Source organism: Dromiciops gliroides, chromosome 2 (assembly GCF_019393635.1).
Source record: "Dromiciops gliroides isolate mDroGli1 chromosome 2, mDroGli1.pri, whole genome shotgun sequence".
In the NCBI taxonomy this organism is placed as follows: domain Eukaryota; kingdom Metazoa; phylum Chordata; class Mammalia; order Microbiotheria; family Microbiotheriidae; genus Dromiciops; species Dromiciops gliroides.
Window position 1 is genome coordinate 18,721,018 of NC_057862.1, and position 20,277 is coordinate 18,741,294.

The 20,277-nt window shown below is 38.1% G+C and overlaps 1 protein-coding gene across 1 annotated transcript in view; it reads left to right on the forward strand.

Annotated features, from left to right (window-relative positions):
• LOC122738186 (bromodomain-containing protein 2-like) overlaps positions 1–18,004 on the forward strand; it is an 87,017-nt gene extending 69,013 nt beyond the window's left edge. The window contains 4 exon segments of the mRNA XM_043980254.1: positions 15,742–15,881; positions 15,883–16,181; positions 16,184–17,835; positions 17,837–18,004. Of these exon segments, the coding sequence (XP_043836189.1) occupies positions 15,742–15,881; positions 15,883–16,181; positions 16,184–17,835; positions 17,837–18,004 (2,259 nt within the window).
• Positions 18,005–20,277: the final 2,273 nt, after the last annotated feature.

Consider the following 20,277-nt stretch of genomic DNA (forward strand, 5'->3'; position numbering starts at 1 on the left):
TTGCTCATCAGTTAGCGAATGTATGAACAAGTAGCATATGATTGTGATGTGGTACTGTTGTGGTATAAGAAATGACAAGGGGGTGTGGTTTCAGGAAAATAAATGACAAGATCTATATGAATGCATGCAAAGTGAAGTCAGAAGGAACAAGAGATCTTTTTGAGCAGTAACAAAAATGTTGCAATGATTATCAATTAAGTGATCCAAGTCCTTTCTAAAGCACTCATGATGCTAAAATGCTATTCACTTCCACAGAGAGCTGAACTCTGAATGTAAATTGAACTTTCTTTGTTTCTTTTCCTTCCTTCCTTCCTTCCTTCCTTCCTTCCTTCCTTCCTTCCTTCCTTCCTTCCTTCCTTCCTTCCTTCCTTCCTTCCTTCCAACTGTAACGATTGGAATGATGCCACCTGCTGGAGACTTACTGTAGAAGAGTTCCGCCCATGAAACGAAGGTCTTTAAGGGCAAGACCAGGAGTCTTTTCTTTGGCATCAGGAAGTGATGCGGGCTAGTGGGAGGAGGAAGGAAGAGACTGGCGCTCACTCTCACTCTCTTTCCTGAGGACTCTGGTGGAGAGCAGAGTTAGAAATGTGCTCTCCCTTTAATAGATAGGAATCTAGGCCTTTCTCTCTCTTTACCAAATTCTTATTCTCCTTAATAAATGCTTAAAAGTCTAACTCTTGCTAAAGCTTATAATTTATTGGTGACCACTCATTAGATATTTTAGACAGGTTAGCTAGAATTTTAACCCTTAACACTTCCTTCCTTCCTTCCTTCCTTCCTTCCTTCCTTCCTTCCTTCCTTCCTTCCTTCCTTCCTTCTTTCTTCCCTCCCTCCTTCCTTGTCTCTATCTCTCTCATTCTCACTTGTGTCCTTTCCTTTCCCCCCAATATGTCGATTACAGAAATATGTTTCACATAATTTCACATGTATAATTGGTATCTTGTCTTCTCAGTGGATGGGGCAGGGAAGGAGGCAGAGAATCTAGAATTCAAAATTTAAAAAGAAAATATTGTTTAAAATCATTTTTTAAAAAGTGAAGAAAAAGGATAGTTAAGCAAAATTAGAAGTTACTTGATAGATTGCTTTCTCGTTTCTACTCCTCATAATGTACCAGAGTTTTTACCATGGCATGACAAGATTTCTCCCTGCTTCACTCTAACCATATTAATCTTTAAATAGCTAATTCTACGACATGTTTTCTGAAACTTGCCCTCTGTGATAAAATTGGTGTTAATGGCTCTGGTTATGGGGCATTGAATTTACTGAATGATGGAGATATGGAGGTGCATCCTGGTGTCAACCAGTTTTATTTAACTTAAAATTAACAACAACACAAAGAGTCAGGACCAAAAACAAAGGTGGAGTGTGAAGTGTGCATAATTTAGACAACATTCATAACCTTTTCCATTTCCAAATCTAACATTAAAATATAAGGCCACTAAAGGAGTCAGGATGACAATAACATATTTCAGGAATAAACACAAAAAAATGAGGATGAAATGAGGACACAGAAAAGTATAACACAGAATGAATCAAGGGGAAATTATTGCCAGAATAGTTTTATTTATTTTTAAATAGTTTACTAACAAAAATAATTATTTATTTTTGTTTGAGCTTTTACCCTTTAAGGGAAGCTAAATAGCACAGTAGATAGAGAACTTGGGTAGAGTCAGGAATAACTGAGTTCAATTTCAGATTGAAAATTTACTAGCTCTATGACCCTGGGCAAGTCACTTACCCTCAGTTTCTTCAAATACAAAATGGGGATAATTATAGCACCTACCTACCAAGGTAATTACAAGGTTCAAATGAAATAATATGTGTAAAAAAGCTCTTAACACAGTGCCTGCCACATTATAGGTAGTATGTCAATGCTTATTCCCTGTCTCTCCCAATATTGGATGACTTTGCTACTTATAAGATAGAATCAAGTGTAATTAAAAGTCATGCAGATGAGCTTTGTGCAAAAGGCAAATCTGAATTGGATGCAAAGCAGTAACTAGTTGGCCTCCATTCATACCAATGAAAGGAAAGGAGAGGAGGGGAGGGGAGGAAAGTTTTGAAGGTTTGAAAGTTGCTCAAAATGATTATTGAATCTGATCTTCACAACAACTCAGTGATGTATATACCATGTATTATAAGATTTTGAATTGAAAGGAAGCTTACAAGCAGTCTGGTTCAATCCTCTCATTTACAGAAGGAGAAACTGAGTTTCTGAGAATTTAAATAACTTAAATCTAGGTCAAAGAGGTAGGGACCAGTGGAGCCAAGGTAGAATTGCAGGAAAGCTACCCTAGTAGCAAAAGGTAAGGTGGACTGAACAAAATAGATACAAAACACATGGATGGTCAATAAGAGGTAATCGTATTAATCCACATTACTACTGTCTTTGGTAAAGGCCTCTAGAGTCACAGTTTCTTGAAGAGAAGGCCTTAAATTTTTACCAATATTGTTTTTGTTTTAATTGAGGCTCTATACTTGCAGCTAAAATCTATTAAGGAAACCATATGATACATGTATAATTTTAAATCCACTTCTCTTTTGAACATCGAAGATATTAACTTAAAGGAGAAGGCCTTGACATTGTGTCATGGATCCCTTTGTCAGTTTGGTGAAGCCTATGGACTACTTCCTAGAATAATGTTTGTAAATATGCCAGATAAAATACATAATACAAAGAAAACAAATTATAATGACATACAGCTGTCAGATATAAACAACAGGTTATACAAATGAAATAAAGAGGATGAAACATTTTCTATGATCTTCTTAACCTCTCAAACCTCTCCAAAATAGAAATTGGATGGCAAAATCAAGCAATACAAGCTGTCTCCATGATCTCAGACACCCAGATTCTAAAAAGAAAAAAAAAATGATTTAAAAATGAATTGATGCCTTCACTGAGCTCATTTAGTAGCCTTCCCTCACTTTCCATGCCACTGGCAGCAAGGCTGCATTAGCTGCCCAAAGGACTAAATATATTGAATTACAATAAAAAACTCCCCCCCTACACGCTCTGATTCATCCTCACTGTTTCCAGTGCCATGGAGACCCAGCTCCAGGCTACAAAAATTTGACTGGGCTATGACATACAGACAGCCCTTCAGGAGCAGAATATTTCTGGGGTGTGGGAAAGACAATTAGTGCCACATCTGAAAACCCTGTAGCACCAGTGTGGCAAAGCTCTGAACTGTTAAGGCCAGGCCAGAAAACTGAGGAACAGAGGGAATGGGGCAAGATACTTGGGGAGGTGGGTTGAGGAAGAGACCATACAATAATCCAGTAGTCCTGAGGTAAAGAAAACACCATCTAACTGGATCCCATTCTAATCATATAATATTCACTTGAGGGAGAAATCTAGTCTGCTGAATCCTGAATTGGCCATTGTGGGAAGAGACTGAGATGCTTTGAGATCGAGTCCTCAAGGAAATCATCATCAGAAGGGAGAGAGTAAGAAAGTGAGAATGTGAGGAACAGGGAAAAATAAGGGGAGGAGGTGTTGGGAAATGAAATTACTAGAGAACTCAAAGACCTTCCACATCAGCAGATAAATCTTTTTTTTTTTTTTTGCTGTTTGTTTTCTTTGCTTATTTATTTAGAATTTTTCCCCACCTTACATGTAAGAACAAATTGTAACATCAATTTTTAAAACTTTGTGTTCCAAATTCTCATCCTTCCTCCCTATTGCCCCCTTAAGAACTTATGCAATTCAATATACATTATACATGTGCAGTCATACAAAACATAGCAGACAAAAAAAATCTTTAGAAAAGGGAAGTAACAACAACAACAAAATATACTTCCATCTGTATTCAGGAACCATCAGGTCTTTCTCAGGTCATCTGTAGATGGATTGCATTTTTCAGAAGTCCTTCAGAGTTGTCTTGGATTATTGCATTGCTGAAATTAACTGTCATTCATAGCCAATTATCTTACAATATTGCTGTAATTTTTCATACAGTACATTTCACTTTGAATCAGCTCATGTAAGTCTTTCCAGGTTTTTCTCATAGGATCCTGATCATCTTATTTTTCTTTAAATAAACTACATTTATATAGTACTTTAAAATGGAGATTTCCTTACAAAACACCAATGATTATTGCAACAACAACAATAGATAATATTTATATGGGAACCTTATACCTGATAAGGAAAAAAAAAATGGACTTAGGTGAAAAGAAACAAATGATTTTCTATTGTAACACCAAATGGCTGTTTGCAAGAGAGAGGAGAATTAAGGTAGACAGGCCTCCTGATTAGTCCCTATCATACCCAGTATGGGCTAGACAGGAATAAGTGACCTTTAGTATATCTCACTTGGTTTGTTTTTGTGTTTTATGTGCATTTATGTGTCTGTCAAACCTAATTATGACTGAAATCTACAGAAATTTTTGGTTGTAATTCGTAGATTCAGAGTTTGAATCTGTAAATTAACCCTTGACATCTTACAAAGTTGAGCTGCAAGACAACTAGAAGGGTGAATTATTGTATAAAATCTTAAACATTTCCTTGTGCTATTAATATTAAGAATTATTTAACTCCAGTGGTACATGCCACTCCTTTTCAGCATTAAATCTTAAATTCCTCTGTTTGCAAGGGCTACTGCAAAAGGGAGGAAAAAAGCCTGTACATTTTAAACCCCAACTTTTCTGTGTATAGAGCAAAAGCAAATTCAACTAAACTAAGAATACCTGATTGATAATTAATTAGTTTTGTTTCAAGTTTTAAAAATTCCTAATATTGTTTCAAGGTACTACACTTATAGTGTATAATTTGGTTACTGTTAAAAAATGGAATGGATGGTTTAAGAAGCTGTTGGTCTCTGACCATGTCATATGTGCTGAAGTAGTAATTTTTACTCTTAACTAAGTTATTTGGAGTTGCATAGATTTTCCATGTTTTTTCCTCTATCTTTCTCTCCCTCCTTCCCTCCCTGATACTGACTATAGAGGTGGGTGAGAGAGAGAATAAGGCAAGAGAAGTTTTTTTGATTGGTAAAAGCAAGTAGAAAGAAAGTTGTGACTGACATAGTGAACAGAGAACTTGAAAGTAAAGTTTTGAAACTTGAGGGGGAAAAAAAGAAGTGTACTGTCACTTTAAGTGCTTAACTGCAATTAAAATATTTGTGAACAACCAAAAAGTAATTGAGTTTAATTGGAACATCTAATTGGATACTTATAGTCTTTCAAACTAAGGTACTGGTCAATTTTAAAGTGACTTTTAATTCCAGTGTGTGTGTTAAAATTAAAAATATCTAAATGATATGAGACTCCTTTCTGTTTTTCTTGTCGGCTATGTTAATTATGAAATTCCTATCCAAGAAATGGTATTATTGAGAATTTGTAAGTTTCCTTATTATATAAAACTAATTTCTAATGATTGATCTTTACACTAGGATAAGTGTAAACTCAAGAAAAAGAAAAGGAAAAAAAAAGTGAAAGATGTTATGAGAAACTTCTTACATGTGTATGTCTCCTGGTAAAGTTTTTTTGTTCCTTGCAACTCCATGAGAGTAGAAATTTGCTATTTAAGATAAAATATTTTGGGAATGTAATCGATATGGTTTTGAATTTTGAATTCAGGTATAGGTGCCTGATGGATCATTAAGTCAGTAATCCACTACTCCAGAGAATTCCAAGTTACTCAGGGCACATGCTGTTGCAGGTGAAGGCATCTGGGGAAAATCCAGGGAGATGATCTTGATCTTTCTTGCTCATTTCCCCATTGTGTTGCTGCTGAATGGGAAATGCTTCCCGCCTAGCTATTCCAGATGTCTTCAAGGAGATCTAATCATTACTCCATAACTGGTTGTCACATGTGACTCTTACCTGAAGTCAAACAGGGCTAAGGAAGCTTTATCTTGACTGTTATAATCATGTCTGTGCTTTTTCTTTTATATCAGATTGATATAATCAGAGCAAGTAGTCAGTAGAAGATATGAGCACAATGCAAATATGTAAGATTTTACTGTTTTCAGTCTCAATATGTGGTCACTCAATATGCCAAACCTCTAGGTACATCAATGCTTAGGTTTGCCATTTGCCTGCTATGATAAAGCTCAATTATTTGGGCATCTTCCTTTTTGGTTTAGAAGAAATTGGAATTCCTCCCCATTGCAAATACATTTGGATGAGAGGGGGTATGGTGACTAGGAGGATTTATTTAGGTTAAAGAGAGTCATGCATTTCCTGTTTTCCATTTGGAAAGAAAGAGGAATATTGTCCTCAAAGGATTTTTCTGTGAAGCATGGAAAGGAGGTTCTGGGCCTCCTTGAGACTATAAACCTTCCCAGTCAGGTCTTGTAATACTGTCACTTCTTTAGTCCCTTCTAGCATTAAAGCCTTCCCTAGAGCCAGAGCCATGCCCCTGTGACACTTGGACTGCCCATAAAACCTTTTAATCCCTCTCACCTTAGTCCACAGGGACATCTCTATGCCCTATTTTTCAGCCTTGAAGAAGCTACAGAAGAAGGAACTTCACCCCTTTCTCCCCAGAAAAAAAGAGGGGGTCATGCTGTGGGATGAGGGACCCCAATCCCCAAGGAATCCTAGAACTTCCCCTGGGGGAGGGGCGACTCTGTCTCTTACCTCTGGAATGGGTGTTATATCAGGTTTGCTGATATGCAGTGACAAGGTCTGCAAGATGAGATGCAGGATATGGATGGATGCTGCATGTCCTACAGATACCTCATTATTCAAAGATCCCTTTCCAGTTATCTTGGCCTTCCCTCCCCTTATTTGGGGGTGCCTATTTCTTTCCCAAGTTTTAGGGAACTTAGGTGGCATTTCTAATATATTGGTACTTATAAATTAGAGGCTATAGCACCAGTTTGGGGCATTAAGCATTTATTAAAGCATATTAAATGGCATGGGGAAAATGGGGTAGGGGGTTCGGGATACGGGTTAGGAGCTTGGGGTCCTTAGGAATTCCTCTTTGAAGAATTACACCCTCTTGCACACAAAAGCAATTAGAATAAGATAGTAGTTTATGTAGGGGCTGGGGAAGGGAAACCAAGAGAGAAATCCTTGGACTTCTTCTCATGGGGAGAAAGGCACTGCACTCTGTGCATGGCTCTGAGATACCAATCTCCTCAAGCAGGAGACAGGCAGATACTTTTATAGAGATCTGATGGTGGTCCGATGAGGTTATCTTCTGACTGTGGAAAGTTCCCTTTTTGAGAGAGGAACATCCCCCACTGGTGGCGGCTGGGGGAGTTAGGTGAGGGGTGGCTGCAGATGCCTCAAGCCATCTCTCTGCTCCTCAAGCCACAAAGGCAGCAGCCACACCTAATATTATCTCCCCAGGGGTGGAGGAGACTGGGATGAAGGTTGGGGGTCCTGGAGCTACCTCAGTCTGATCCTGTTCCACTTATCTCTTTTGGTGTGTCTGTCCCTTGGTTTAGTTATTCAAGGAGAAGGTTCTTTGATGTACCCCAGAGAACTTCTGGGGCACTCTGGGCCCATAACATTAAGTATTAGTAAAAAGAGAACACATGGCCCAGAAAGTTCAGCAGCCCTGTGTATCTAGGATAGGAGAGATAGAGCAAGGCGTGGCAGTCTCAGGTCAAGAAAGCTCAAGCTTCCTGTGTTCTGGAGGAGAGGAGGCCCTTCCACACTGCTCACAGCCAATTGGCTAGCATCATTCAAAGCTATGGGTTTACTGGACTTGAGGGTGGTCCATGAGCAGTACTTGCTGAGGTCAGAGGACAGATGACAGACTCTCTTGAGGGAAAGGCTTTTAGGTAGGTGTGGTTTTAACCTCTATTGTCTGTATTTACAATCCAAGGTCCAACTTGAGTGACTCTAGGCCTGTCTTAAAAGTTCACACAAAGCTCTCTGGGTTAGGCCCTTGAGTAGGAGGGCCCCTGGGTCCCCTAGAACACCATTGTTTTCTCACAATACAAAAACCAGGTATTCATTTACTCAAGTGGGACAGTTTTCCATAGTGATCTTTTTCCTGGCTGTATAGTCCTCTCTCCTAATAAATCTTTTTTTTTTAATTTAGAATAAATGACAAACTGGTCAATTTAGAAAATCATGGAAAAACTTGGACCTATGGAGGAAGATACTATCCACCTTCAGAGAAAGAATTGACAAATAGAACTATGTATAGTATGGTCTTAGATAGATAGATAATGGAGATATATACATATATACACATATGTGTGTATATATGTCTGTATATTTTTAGAGATATGTATATGTGTGTATGTATGTGTACATATATTCAGGTTTAATTGTAGTCTTTTCTAGGGCAGGGTGGGGGAGGGAGAAAAATAAAATAAAATAAAACTGTAAACAGCAGTGAACAAAAATAAACCTAGAAGGAAAAAGCCAGAAAAGCTGTGTTTCTTTGAAAACAATGTGTAGGATTTCATAAAATGGGAATTTATTATTATATATTGAATCTTAAAAAAATAGATGAGCCTTCTTGAGTCCAGGCCTGGCATTTTATCTACCATGCCACCTAACTGCTTTTTTAATATCATAAAAAGCATTGATCTAAAATTAAAAGCAAGCATCATATGCACGGGAGATACACTTTGAACCTTTCTCAGAAAAAGTATGAGAATGAAGTAATAATGCCCAAGCACTTTCCACATTTTTATGTGATATTCTGGAAATGCTAGCAAAAGAAATAAGACAAGAGAAAATAATTAAAGACTAAAGAGATATAAAAAGGACATAAAACTATTTGCAGATGGTACATTTAGATAATCCTAGGAAATAAGCAAAGATATTAATTAGAAAAAGGCTAGCTTCAGAAAAGTTGTAAACTAAAGAATAAACCCTCAAAAAATGAACAGCATTTATATGTGATAATAATAAAATATAATCAATAATAGAAGATTCAATTAACTGTACTGACCATGTTAACAATTCAAATTAACTATGAAATGCATAAAATATCTGGGGATAAATTTACACAAGTAAATAAAGGGAATGAATTTCACAGATTCAATTGAAAAATGCTACTTAAAGAAATATAAATCAATACAATAATTTTTAAAAATTTATAAAGAAAAAATACCTAAAATATCAATAAAAATTATGAAAAGAAGTAGGGTTTAAGGGGCAACAGTACTTCTTGCCTCAAACTATAGTATGAACCAGAAGTTATAAGAACCATCTGGTAGTGGTCAAAAAAAGTCTATAGATAGAATAATGGAACATATTAAACAATAGAGAATCAGAAACAATAGAATTCAGTAACCCATTTGTAAGAGGAAAACATAATCTACCAAGGGAAAAACTCCTTTTTCATAAAAAATAAAATTTCTGGGAAAATTGGAAAGCATTTTGACAGAAATTAGCCTCAAATGAACACCTTACAACATATTCCAAAATATATTCTAAATGGATAACTAACCTTAATATTAAAGATTATATGTTTTTAAAGGGAAGAAAAACATCAAATGACTCTCACAGCTCTGGGCAGAAGTATTTATTATTAACCAAACAAGAGACAGAGGTAATTAAAAAGATAAAATATGATTACATGGAAGTGCAAAATTTTCTTCATTTAACAAAATTAACACACTTAAGGTGAAAAGGGAAGCAGTTGAATAAGAAAAACAAAAACATTTATTGGAAGCAAATAGGTAGTGGAATGGATACAGGGTTGAACTTGATGTGAGGGAAACCTGAGTATAGTCCTGTCTCAGATATTTACTATTTCTTTGAACCTGGGCACGTTGCTTAACCACCACAGACCTAATATCTTCTAAACTCCCTGTTAGGTAAGCTAGGTATTGCAATGGAGAGAGTGCCAGGCCTGGAGTCAGGAAGACTCATCTTCCTGAGTTCAAATCTGACCTCAGATACTTACTAGCTGTGTCACCCCGGGGCAAATCACTTAACCCTGTTTACATGAACTTCATCTGATAATGAGGTGTACAAGGAAATGGCCAACCACTTCAGTATCTTTGATAACAGAACCCCAAATGAGTTCACAACTATTTGTACAGGACTGAAAGGACTGAACAGCAAGTTTCCTAGTGGCTCTATTTCTATGATCTATTATGTGCCATATACTCTACAAACTAAGATATACAAAGGTAAAATTTAAATCTACCTTGTTTTCAAGAAAATCACATTTTAGTGAACTATTGATCTTTAAAATCCTTTCTAGAATTTTATAATTCATATCTTCTGAGCCTTTTTCACAGATCAAAAAATGTTATCCAAATATAAAAAATATATATATTTTACCTCAATGTCACAATTGTCGACTTACATTTTCTGGGTTTACAACAATGATGTCTATGAGACAGCAAATGTCAATTTCTATCATCCATAATTCAATGACCCATGATACTTTCTGGCCATGAGTACATTTCAAAAAACACATTCTTTTTATTTATTTATTTTTCTTTATCTGGGGTTGTATTCTTTTACTTCCTCAATGGAATCCTGTGGCTGGCTTTGACAATGAAATTGTCTTGTTATTATATGCAATATTCAGAAATTGCTAGGCTATCCTGATTATGACTAGTTATGAGATTCTGGTAACTTTAGGGATTCTCTTCCATATCATTACAATTTGCTGTCCTCCAATCTTTAGTCATTCCAATTATTAGTTGGCATTTAATCTGGAGATACTGTAACCAAGGAGTTAAATCCAGTCTCATTGGTAAGTGTGATAATAGAGATAAAGAAACCAATCCACAATGTAACTGACCTATATCATTTAATTCTTGAATTATGCCATGTCTTTTTAATGCTGGGCAAGAGAGATGTCAGATGATTTTAATTCTAGGTGACTCTTGGCTATGGGGAAGCCTGTTCTAACATCCTAAATCATCTACCCCACCCCAAACTAGAGGAAAAATAAAGGTAAGAGGAGAGATAAGATAGATGAGATCGATAGAAATATAGATAAATAGACAGACACACATGTTTATATGAATACATATATATACATATGCATGTGTAGACATATATATATAATATATTGCATCATGTGTATGTGTCATATATATGTATATCTATATACATACATACATATATATACATACACACATATATACATATCCACACACAAACACGCGCACACACACACACACATATATATATAAGTCTGTGTACACATATATGCAAATGTATATATAGATACAGTCATGTGAATTGTATCCGAACAGAGTTCAGTAGGATATGATGGTAGTTCTTTAGGAACTTTGATGACTTGGATTAAATGCTACATTTTTTGAAGAAAAAAATATTGATTATCACTAATGAAGTAAATTCAATCTTCATTTTGCCAAGCATTTGGTATCATATACCAAGCATTGGTATCATATACCAAGCACTGTGTTTGATTTTAGGCATACAAAATTCGAAAAGTCTCGACTCCAGCAGTTGCTTTGATGTTGGGAGCCTACAATAAGTACACATATATGTGAATGCAAAGTATATTTAAGAGAAATATAAAATTATATTGATGGGAACTGGAGAAGACCAATAATTAAGGACAGCCAGAGAAGGTTCATGTAGAAGGTCATGAAAGAAGCTAGGGATTCTACAATGTTGAAGCAATGGAAGAAGGAATTCCAAACATGGAGAACAGCTTATGCAAAGGAACAGAGGGAAAAAATGGAATTTTGTGCATAAGAAGCTGCAAGTCACACACTTTGACTAATAAAAAAAAGGTTGGAGTTGAGCAATATTAATCAATTCATAGATTGTCATTAAGTGTCTGCTGTGTACAAAGCACAGGGATACAAAGACTTGTTCTAGAGGAACTTATTCTAACGGGGGTATATGATATGTACAAAAGGAACTCTAAAGTGTAGGGTGTCCCAAAAGGCTTGGTACTATTTTAATATATAGAACGTAACACATAATCCATTTAATTATTTTGGTGGAGCATTAGAGGAAGGAACAGAGGAATAAAGAAAACATTTTTAAAAGGGGAAGAAACAAAAGTTTTTTATAGTACCTACTATGTGCCAGACACTGTGTGCAGGGCTTTGCAAACATTATGTCATCTGATGCTAACAATAACCCGTGGAGCTAGGTACTATTGACATCTCTATTTTATAGATAAGTAAATTGACGTAGACACGGGTCAAGTAACTTGACAAGAGTCACAGAACTAATAAGTATCTGAATTTAATCCAGCTTTAAATTCATGTCTTCCTGACTCTGGGCTCAGCACTATATTCATTGCACCAGGTCTTCCCCTCCAGATTTATTTATTTATTTATTTTTGACTAGGTGAAAGAGGACATTTGCTTCATTTCTTACTTAACCTCAATCACTGAATGGATGTTGTCTCAGCCAAAATGAGACCTGGGAAAGATCTTAGCTTAAAAAAGCCAAGATCTCCCACTTTATCCCAAGCTATCTCCGGCGGTCCTCATCTACATCTTGCCACTGGATCCAGATGGCTGCACAGGAGAGATTGAGGCTGGTGACTTTGCAAAGCCTTTCCTCACTTAAATCCAGTTCACTTACAAGTAAAGACATCACCTTCCTGATGTCATTGGTCCTCTTCCAGAATGAAAGAGAAACAAAAACATTACCTAAGAACTTAAACCCACTCTTTCATGTATTTTCGACTTCTCCCTGTCTATGAGATTCTTCCCTACTGCCTCCAAGCATACCCATGGCTTCCCATCATCAAAAAGCAAAACAAACAAACCAATGACAACATCAACAACAAAACAAAGAAAGAAAAAATGGTCCTTCTTTCCTCACCATCATCCTGTATGGCTTCAGTTCTTTCTGGCTAAACTCCTTGACCAGACCCTCTGAGATAGAAAGTGTCTCCACTTCCTTTCCTCTCACTCACTTATTAATTAACCTCTTATCATCTGGCTTTTGACCTCATCATTCCACTAAAATTGTTCTCTGCAAAGTTAGCAATGATTTCTTGATAGGCAAATTCAAGGGCCTTTTTGCAATCCTCATGCTTCTTGACCTCTCTACAGTGTTTATTATGATTGATCACCCTCCTCTCCTACGGTGAAGGTTTTCAGAGCATCACTCACTTCCAGTTCTGATCTTTTACTCTTCCTTTTTTGACTCCTGTCTAGGCCAGAACTGGTGTTGAAAAGGGTTCTGTCTTGGGCTCTCTTCTTCCTCTAAATTATGATCTCATCAGCTCCCATGGATTTAATGATTATCTCTATCCTCAAATATACCTGTCCTTTCCTAACCTCTTTGCCAACCTCCAATCTCACCTCTCCAGCTGACTTTCAGATGGCTCAAAGTGAATATCTAATAGACATCTTAAAATCAGCATGTCTAAAACTAAATTCATTATATTTTCTTCAAACACTCGCACCCTAACTATCCTTTTCTGCAGAGGGGAGCATCATCTTTCCAGGGCTTCTTAAACTTTTTCCACTTGAGACCCCTTTTTGCCTGAGAAATTTTTACATGACCTCAGGTATATAGGTATATAGGTATATAAGTATACAGGTATATAGGTGTGTGTATGTATGTGTGTATATATATATATATATATATATATATATATATATATATATATATATATATATATATATATATATATATATATATATATATATATATATATATATATATATATATATATATATATATATATATATATATATATATATATATATATATATATATATATATATATATATATATATATATATATATATATATATATATATATATATATATATATATATATAACCTTTTATTGTTGCCAAATTTTTCATGACCTCCACATTTAGTTACCCACAGTTTAAGAAGTTTTGCCTTTTGCTGCCAAACTAGGTGTCTTCTTTGATTCCTCACTATTTCTCATCCCCCTTATCTAATCAGTAGTCACAGCCTGTCAATTTCACCTTGGGAAAATGTATACATTGCTTTTTCCCTCTGATGCTCATCACTTCATGGAAGTCCTACTGCAGTAGGCTGCTAGTAGTTCAGGATCTCAAGAATCTTCTCAATCCAATCCATTCTCCATTAAGTCACTAAAATGACTTTGATAAGCATAGGTCATTACTCTCTACTTAGTAAACACTGAAAATTCTCTGGCTTTCAAATCCCTTCATTACTTAGCTCCCCCGCCCACCCCCACACACATTTTGCCAATCTTCTTACACCTTAATTCCTGACAGATTCTTCTTGATCCAGTAACATTTGTCTCTCTGTTCCAAGAACAAGACACTCCATCTGCCAGGGCAGGATATTTTCTCTAGATATCCTCCATGCCTGGATACTCTCTTCCTCATCTCTCTTCCTCATCTCGTCCTTCCACAGCTTCCTTTAATTTCCAACCAAAAATCTTATACTCGTTAAACCTTTTCTAATCCCTCTTAATTCTAGTGCTGTCCCTCCTAACTATTCCCTATGTAGCCTCCATTTAGCTGATTTGTACAAATGTGCTTGCTAATTGTTTCTCTCATTAGACTGAGAACTCCTTGAGGGCAGGGTCTCTTTTGACTCTTGTGAATTCCTAGCACTTAGCACACTTAGCAGAGTATCAGGCACTGAGTATACAGTTAATAAATATTAACTGACTGACATTGATTTAAGGTGGCATGGAAGCTGTGTTGTGAATTGTAAGAGGTAGAGGTCAATCTAGAAATACTGTCTGCAAGCCGGTTTGTGATTTAATCTGTCAGCTGGCTCTGAGTGTGGACACTTCCCTAGTGAGCATCAGCTACAGGCTCAGTCCCCATAACTGAGTCCTGCCACTCGTCCCTGTCACTCACACAGCATAAATGAGCAACCGCTTTTTTCATCATACATAGCAACAGCATTATTTAATGACTTTTCACAAGGTCAGAAATGTTAGTGATACAAAACCCAAAGACAAACAGAAAGAACATCCTTGCAGGGGGGGCGGGGGCAGGGAGGGGAAGTGGGTTGTAGATTGAGAGCTAGTGTTTTTGCAAGTAAAGCTTCCTTAGAACATTAATAAAAGATAAACTAGATATAGATTGCAGATGATGTCAAATATTTTGGGAAGTAACATGTCAAAGAAATATTAAAAGAAATCAATTAACCAGACTCAGAAAGCTAAATCAAAGCATTTTCTGTTTTGGAGTAAATTCGTGGAAATTCTGCATTTGCACCATGTTTTTCATTTATGTTGACATTAGTTTTTTTTCTTTTTTTTTCTTTTTTTCGTTTAAGGAATGCTTATGGGAAGGAACTGTGGCTGTGTGAGAACCGGTGCCTTGGCATATCCTCCCTTCTGGCTACCTTCTTTCAGTTCTTGGGTCAATTGGTACCACAGGGCAGCTAGGTGGGGCAGCTGATAGAGCATTGTCCCTTGAGGTGGTAGGACCTGAGTTCACACCTCAGCTCCGACACTTTCTAACTCTGTGACCCTGGGCCAGTCACTTAACTCCAAATGCCTTAAACATCTGGGGCCATTTCCAGTTGTCCTGATCTCTTTCTTTGGAGGAATGAGCTTGGTGACCTTGAACAGCACCCCCTCCCTTAAATGCACTTCACTGACATCACCCCGAAGGACAAACACCAACCATTTGTGCCAATAATGAAGTACAGTGAGGGTATTACAGCAGCCCTCCAATTCGGAAGTCGCACTAGCAGAGGGGCGGAGTTCTTGCCCCACCCACTCCTCCCCACCTTGAGAACTCTGTAGAGTGTGGAAGTTGAGAATCTCTGCTCTCTTCCCCACCCCCCACACCCACACCTTATAAAAGGTCAGAGCTGGGCTGGGAAGTCCCAGTTCCCTAGTGCAGTGGAGCTGCTTTTGCCTAGGGCATCCCCTGTGGTCTGACTCAGGTCACCCCTTGCAGAAAGCTTTCTGTGGAGGGGCTTCAGGGGTATTGGAGTGTGGGCCCTGAGGCAGCAGCCCCAGGGAAGCAGAAGCCTTCAGTGCTGCCATATGAGGGATTTGGGAGCCTGACTTTGACCCCAGTGCCTGCCCCCTGCCAGTCCACTACCACCCCAAGTACTCAATCCCGAGAAACCAGGCCAGGCCACTAACCAGTTACCATACTTACACAAAGTGCTGATGAAAGTCCTGTGGAAACATCAATTTGCCTGACCATATCGGCAACCAACAGATGCCAAGAAATTGATCCTGTTGGACTATCATAATAAGATCATCAAGAAACCCATAGAAGTGGGAACAATAAAAACAAGGTTTGGAGAGCCACCATTACTGGTAACATCTGAGTGTGTGTAGGATTTCAATCCCATGCTTAACAACTGCTGCACGTACGGGTTGTATTGATGGCACAGATGGCGGCACTGATGCCAACTGAAGAGAATGAACTGGTGGTGACCGTCCCTAAGGAGAGCCACAAGGAGGAGGCAAAGCTGAGGACACATGAGAGCAGCCTCTCCACTGTACACCAGGTGCCTGCTATCTCTTCTTTGTCTCACACATCCTCGAATTCCTCATCATCTGAGATGGCCACCACTGTTCTGAACACCCCCCACTGTTCAGTTATCTCTTCTTCCCTTCTCAAGTCTTTGTACTCCACTGGCACCCCATTGCAGACAGTCTCTGCACCTCCTCCTGCCCCCTCACTTACCAAGGAGGGGGTGAAGTGGAAAGCAGACTCCATCACACCTACAGCAGCAGCTATCCTGGTTCCTGAGTACCCAACCAGTCCCCCTGGGGGTGGCCCAGAGCCCAAGACTCCCCAGCTGGCCCATATACACCAGGAAAATGACCTTCCCATTAAACCCCAAGGTGAAGATTCTCCAGCCTCCCAGCAGCAGCATCTGAGCTCTGAGAAACAGAAGCTGTCAGAGCAACTGAAACATTCAGATGACATTTTAAAAGAGCTACTTTCCCCAAACCATTCTGCTTATGCCTATCCTTTCTATGAGACCGTGGATGGTTCAGCCCTTGACCTGATTCACTACCCTAACATTCTTAAGCACCCCATGGACCTGAGCACTGTCAAGCAAAAGATGGAGAACAGAGATTTCCAGAATGCACAAGAGTTTGCAGCTGATGTGTGCTCTATGTTTTCCAACCGTTACAAGTATGACCCTGACACTGTTGCCATGGCACAAAAACTACAGTATGAGTTTGAATTCCAGTATGCTAAGACACCTGATGAGCCAACAAAGCCAAGTCCCTTACCTGCCTCAACTCTGGTACCTCCTGGCTTAGCTCAATCATCCTCTGAGAAGAGTGGAAGTGAAAGTTGCTCAGAGGAGGAGGAAGAAGAAACTAAAAGTTCTCACTATGAGAAGGAGGGGGCCAACATGTTGGGTGAACTATGGGGACAGCTTCGGGAAGCAAATGAACAGTTGGCTGCCCTGTACCAGCAGTCAATTTCCAAGCTTAAGCAGAAACAAGAGAAAAAAAAGAAGAGGAAGGCAGAAAAGCAGTGGCGGCGATGGGGGATGGACAAAGAAGACAAGAGTTACAGGCTGCCTCACCCACCACAACCCAAAAAATCTTCCAAGAAGGCAGGTGATGGTGGGGTTTGCAGTGGTCCCGGGCCAGCTGAGCCTCCTGCCTTTGGTCTTCCTGGAAGTGGTTCACTTAGGCCCTCAGAGAAGGTGATGAAGACAGCTTCATCTCCACTAACTGCTCCCTATAGCTCAGAGGAAAAAAAGAACGGGCCCATGAGTTATGATGAGAAATCGCAGCTGAGACTGGACATCAAGAAGTTACCTAGAGAGAAGTTAAGTGGTGTAATCCACATCATCATGGCCCAAGAACCCTCATTCTACAACTCACCCTCTAAGGAGATTAATATTGATTTTGATACTCTCAGACCATCCACACTTCGAGAACTAGAGCACTATGTTCTTTCCTGCTTGTGTAAGAAGTCAAGGAAACACTATATGGTCAAAAAGTCAGTAGGTAAGACAGAGGAAGAACTAGCTCTAGAGAAGGGACAATTGGAGAAAGAAGAGGCTGCAGTATGTGAGTGCTCAGCTCAATGCTACCAAGAAGACCCCCAAGAAGGCAAGGAAGAGAGTTGAGACAGCACAGCTACCCACTGTGTTGTGCCTCAGTGACTCACACTCCAGCTCATCCTCATCCTCATTTTCCTCTTCTGATTCCAGTGACTGACTCAGGATAAGGGGCCATCAGTGGTGCAAACCAGATTCCTCTGGCCCTCTCCTGAGGTTCCTTCTAATTGGATCCCTTCCCCATCTTCTAGTGGGGGAAATCTGGCTCTGCAAGGGGGGGAGGTATACATGGAAAGTCCCTCCTGTGGGATACAAAGGGCACTTCCCACTTAAAATAAAACAAAGTGGGGGGGGGATCTTGGCTAACTACCAGGTTGGGCTAAAGCCTGAGGCCTCCAAAGGCCCTATTTTCTGAAGTTTTCATTTATTTCAAATAGTGCAGGGTTAGGGGAGGTGGAGCTAGGGAGACCCTTCAGACTCAAGAGAATTAAGGAGGGGGGCTCCAGAGCCAATTCCTCCCCATTACATTTTTTCCTCTCCCTACTCTATATCTTACCCTGTTGGGACCCTTAGGGTCATACCTTTTCTCTTTCTCCCAGAGGCTTTCTTTGCTAAGTTCTCCCCCCTTTTCCTGTATGTATTGACTCTAATTTATAAATAAAGAATATACCATTCAAGTTGAAAAAAAACAGAGAATGTCTATGGTGCCTATTTGTTTGTGTGTATGTGAAGCAGTGTTTCTTTAATATGTGTTGACTTGGCTTTTTTTGTTTGTTTTGGGTTTTTTTTTGTTTGTTTTGTTTTTGTTTTTGGAGGGGCAATGAGGGTTAAGTGACTTGCCCAGGGTCACACAGCTAGTAACTGTCAAGTGTCTGAGGCTGGATTCGGACTCAGGTACTCCTGAATCCAAAGCCAGTGCTTTATCCACTGCGCCACCTAGCTGCCCTGACTTGTTTTTTTATCATAATACTCATCTTTCATATCTCTGGCTATTGTGCCTGTGTTCCTAGGGGATACATTGATGTTATATTCTAATTCTGCAAATTAAAAAAAAAAAAGCACTAACTTTGTAAATAGGCCACCACCACCTAATGAATTATAAATTAATAAGGGCAGCCCAGACTCAGCTGAGGGTGGTACCAGAGGAAGCAGCTGGGCTCTCTTTTCTCATGCCAAGGCTGTAGTTCTTAAGGAAGATAAAAGTGAATTATTTCCCAGTGTCCCAGGGAAGCTCAAAGAGAGAATAGCCCAGCTCACCTCTTATGAAAGGAGGTTGGTTATTTAATAACCTGCTGATTTGACCTGTCAAACTGCATATAATCTTCAACCACATTCTCTCTCTCCAACACAAATCTTTCTGTCCTTGCAAATACCACCTACAGAGCCAGGCAGTGACTTTAATGTTTTAAAAAGGCAATCAAATTGTTTTATGATTGATTTTATTTCATTTCATTTCATTTCATCAGAGAATAACTTTAAAAATATATTTCAAATTGATTCCATTTTTATATATCATTCATGTCTTGATATTCCCTCCTGACCTGTCTTGGAAATGAAGAATTTAAAACAAGAAACAAAAAACAAAAATCTGGTAGCATATGAACTTAAATAAGAAAAAAGACCAGTGCTTTATCATCTGATCTTTGTAACTGAGATATTCAAGTGCAATGGATTTGAGTTCAGCTGCTTTTTGGCATTGTCTACTTTTGTATTATTTTCTATTTTAGCATTGAAAATATATTATATCTGCTTTATATGATTGTTAAATTTTGTATATTTTGCTTTGGTGTATAAATGTATATGTACATATGTACATATGTACATATGTACATATATATATATATATATATATATATATATATATATATATATATATATATATATATGTATGTATGTATGGAGAAGGTTCTACTTTGAGAAAGAAAAAACCTTCCAGATATTTTCATTACCACAGAAAACCTATTGCCCAACTTATAAACCTCTTGTCCTTTGAAAGTTAAGTTGGGAACTGGGATTGCTATAATTTTGAACACAGGGATATTTCATAAGACAAACACAATTAGGATACAGTGAATTAAGAGAAAACTTCTGTTGCTCAAATTGATACCTTTTTTTTTTTTGCTTTATTATCGTTTTGTTGATAGATTTTGTTTTTGAGGGCCTGATCATATCCTAATATAGCTCATCTCAAATTCCCTGTAATGAATTAAATATAAATCAGTTTTGCAAAATGATATTGTGACTGTAGTCTGAGATCATATCCAACATTATATACATATATCTCCCAGAATTTTCCATTGAGAATAGAATTGTTGTATTATTATTTGGACTTGAGAACGAATGATGACCTTTAAATTTACTCTGTTTAGGTATTTCAGTATTGCTGACATTAATGGTCTTGTAATCATTATGTAAACTGTTCTCTTGATCTGA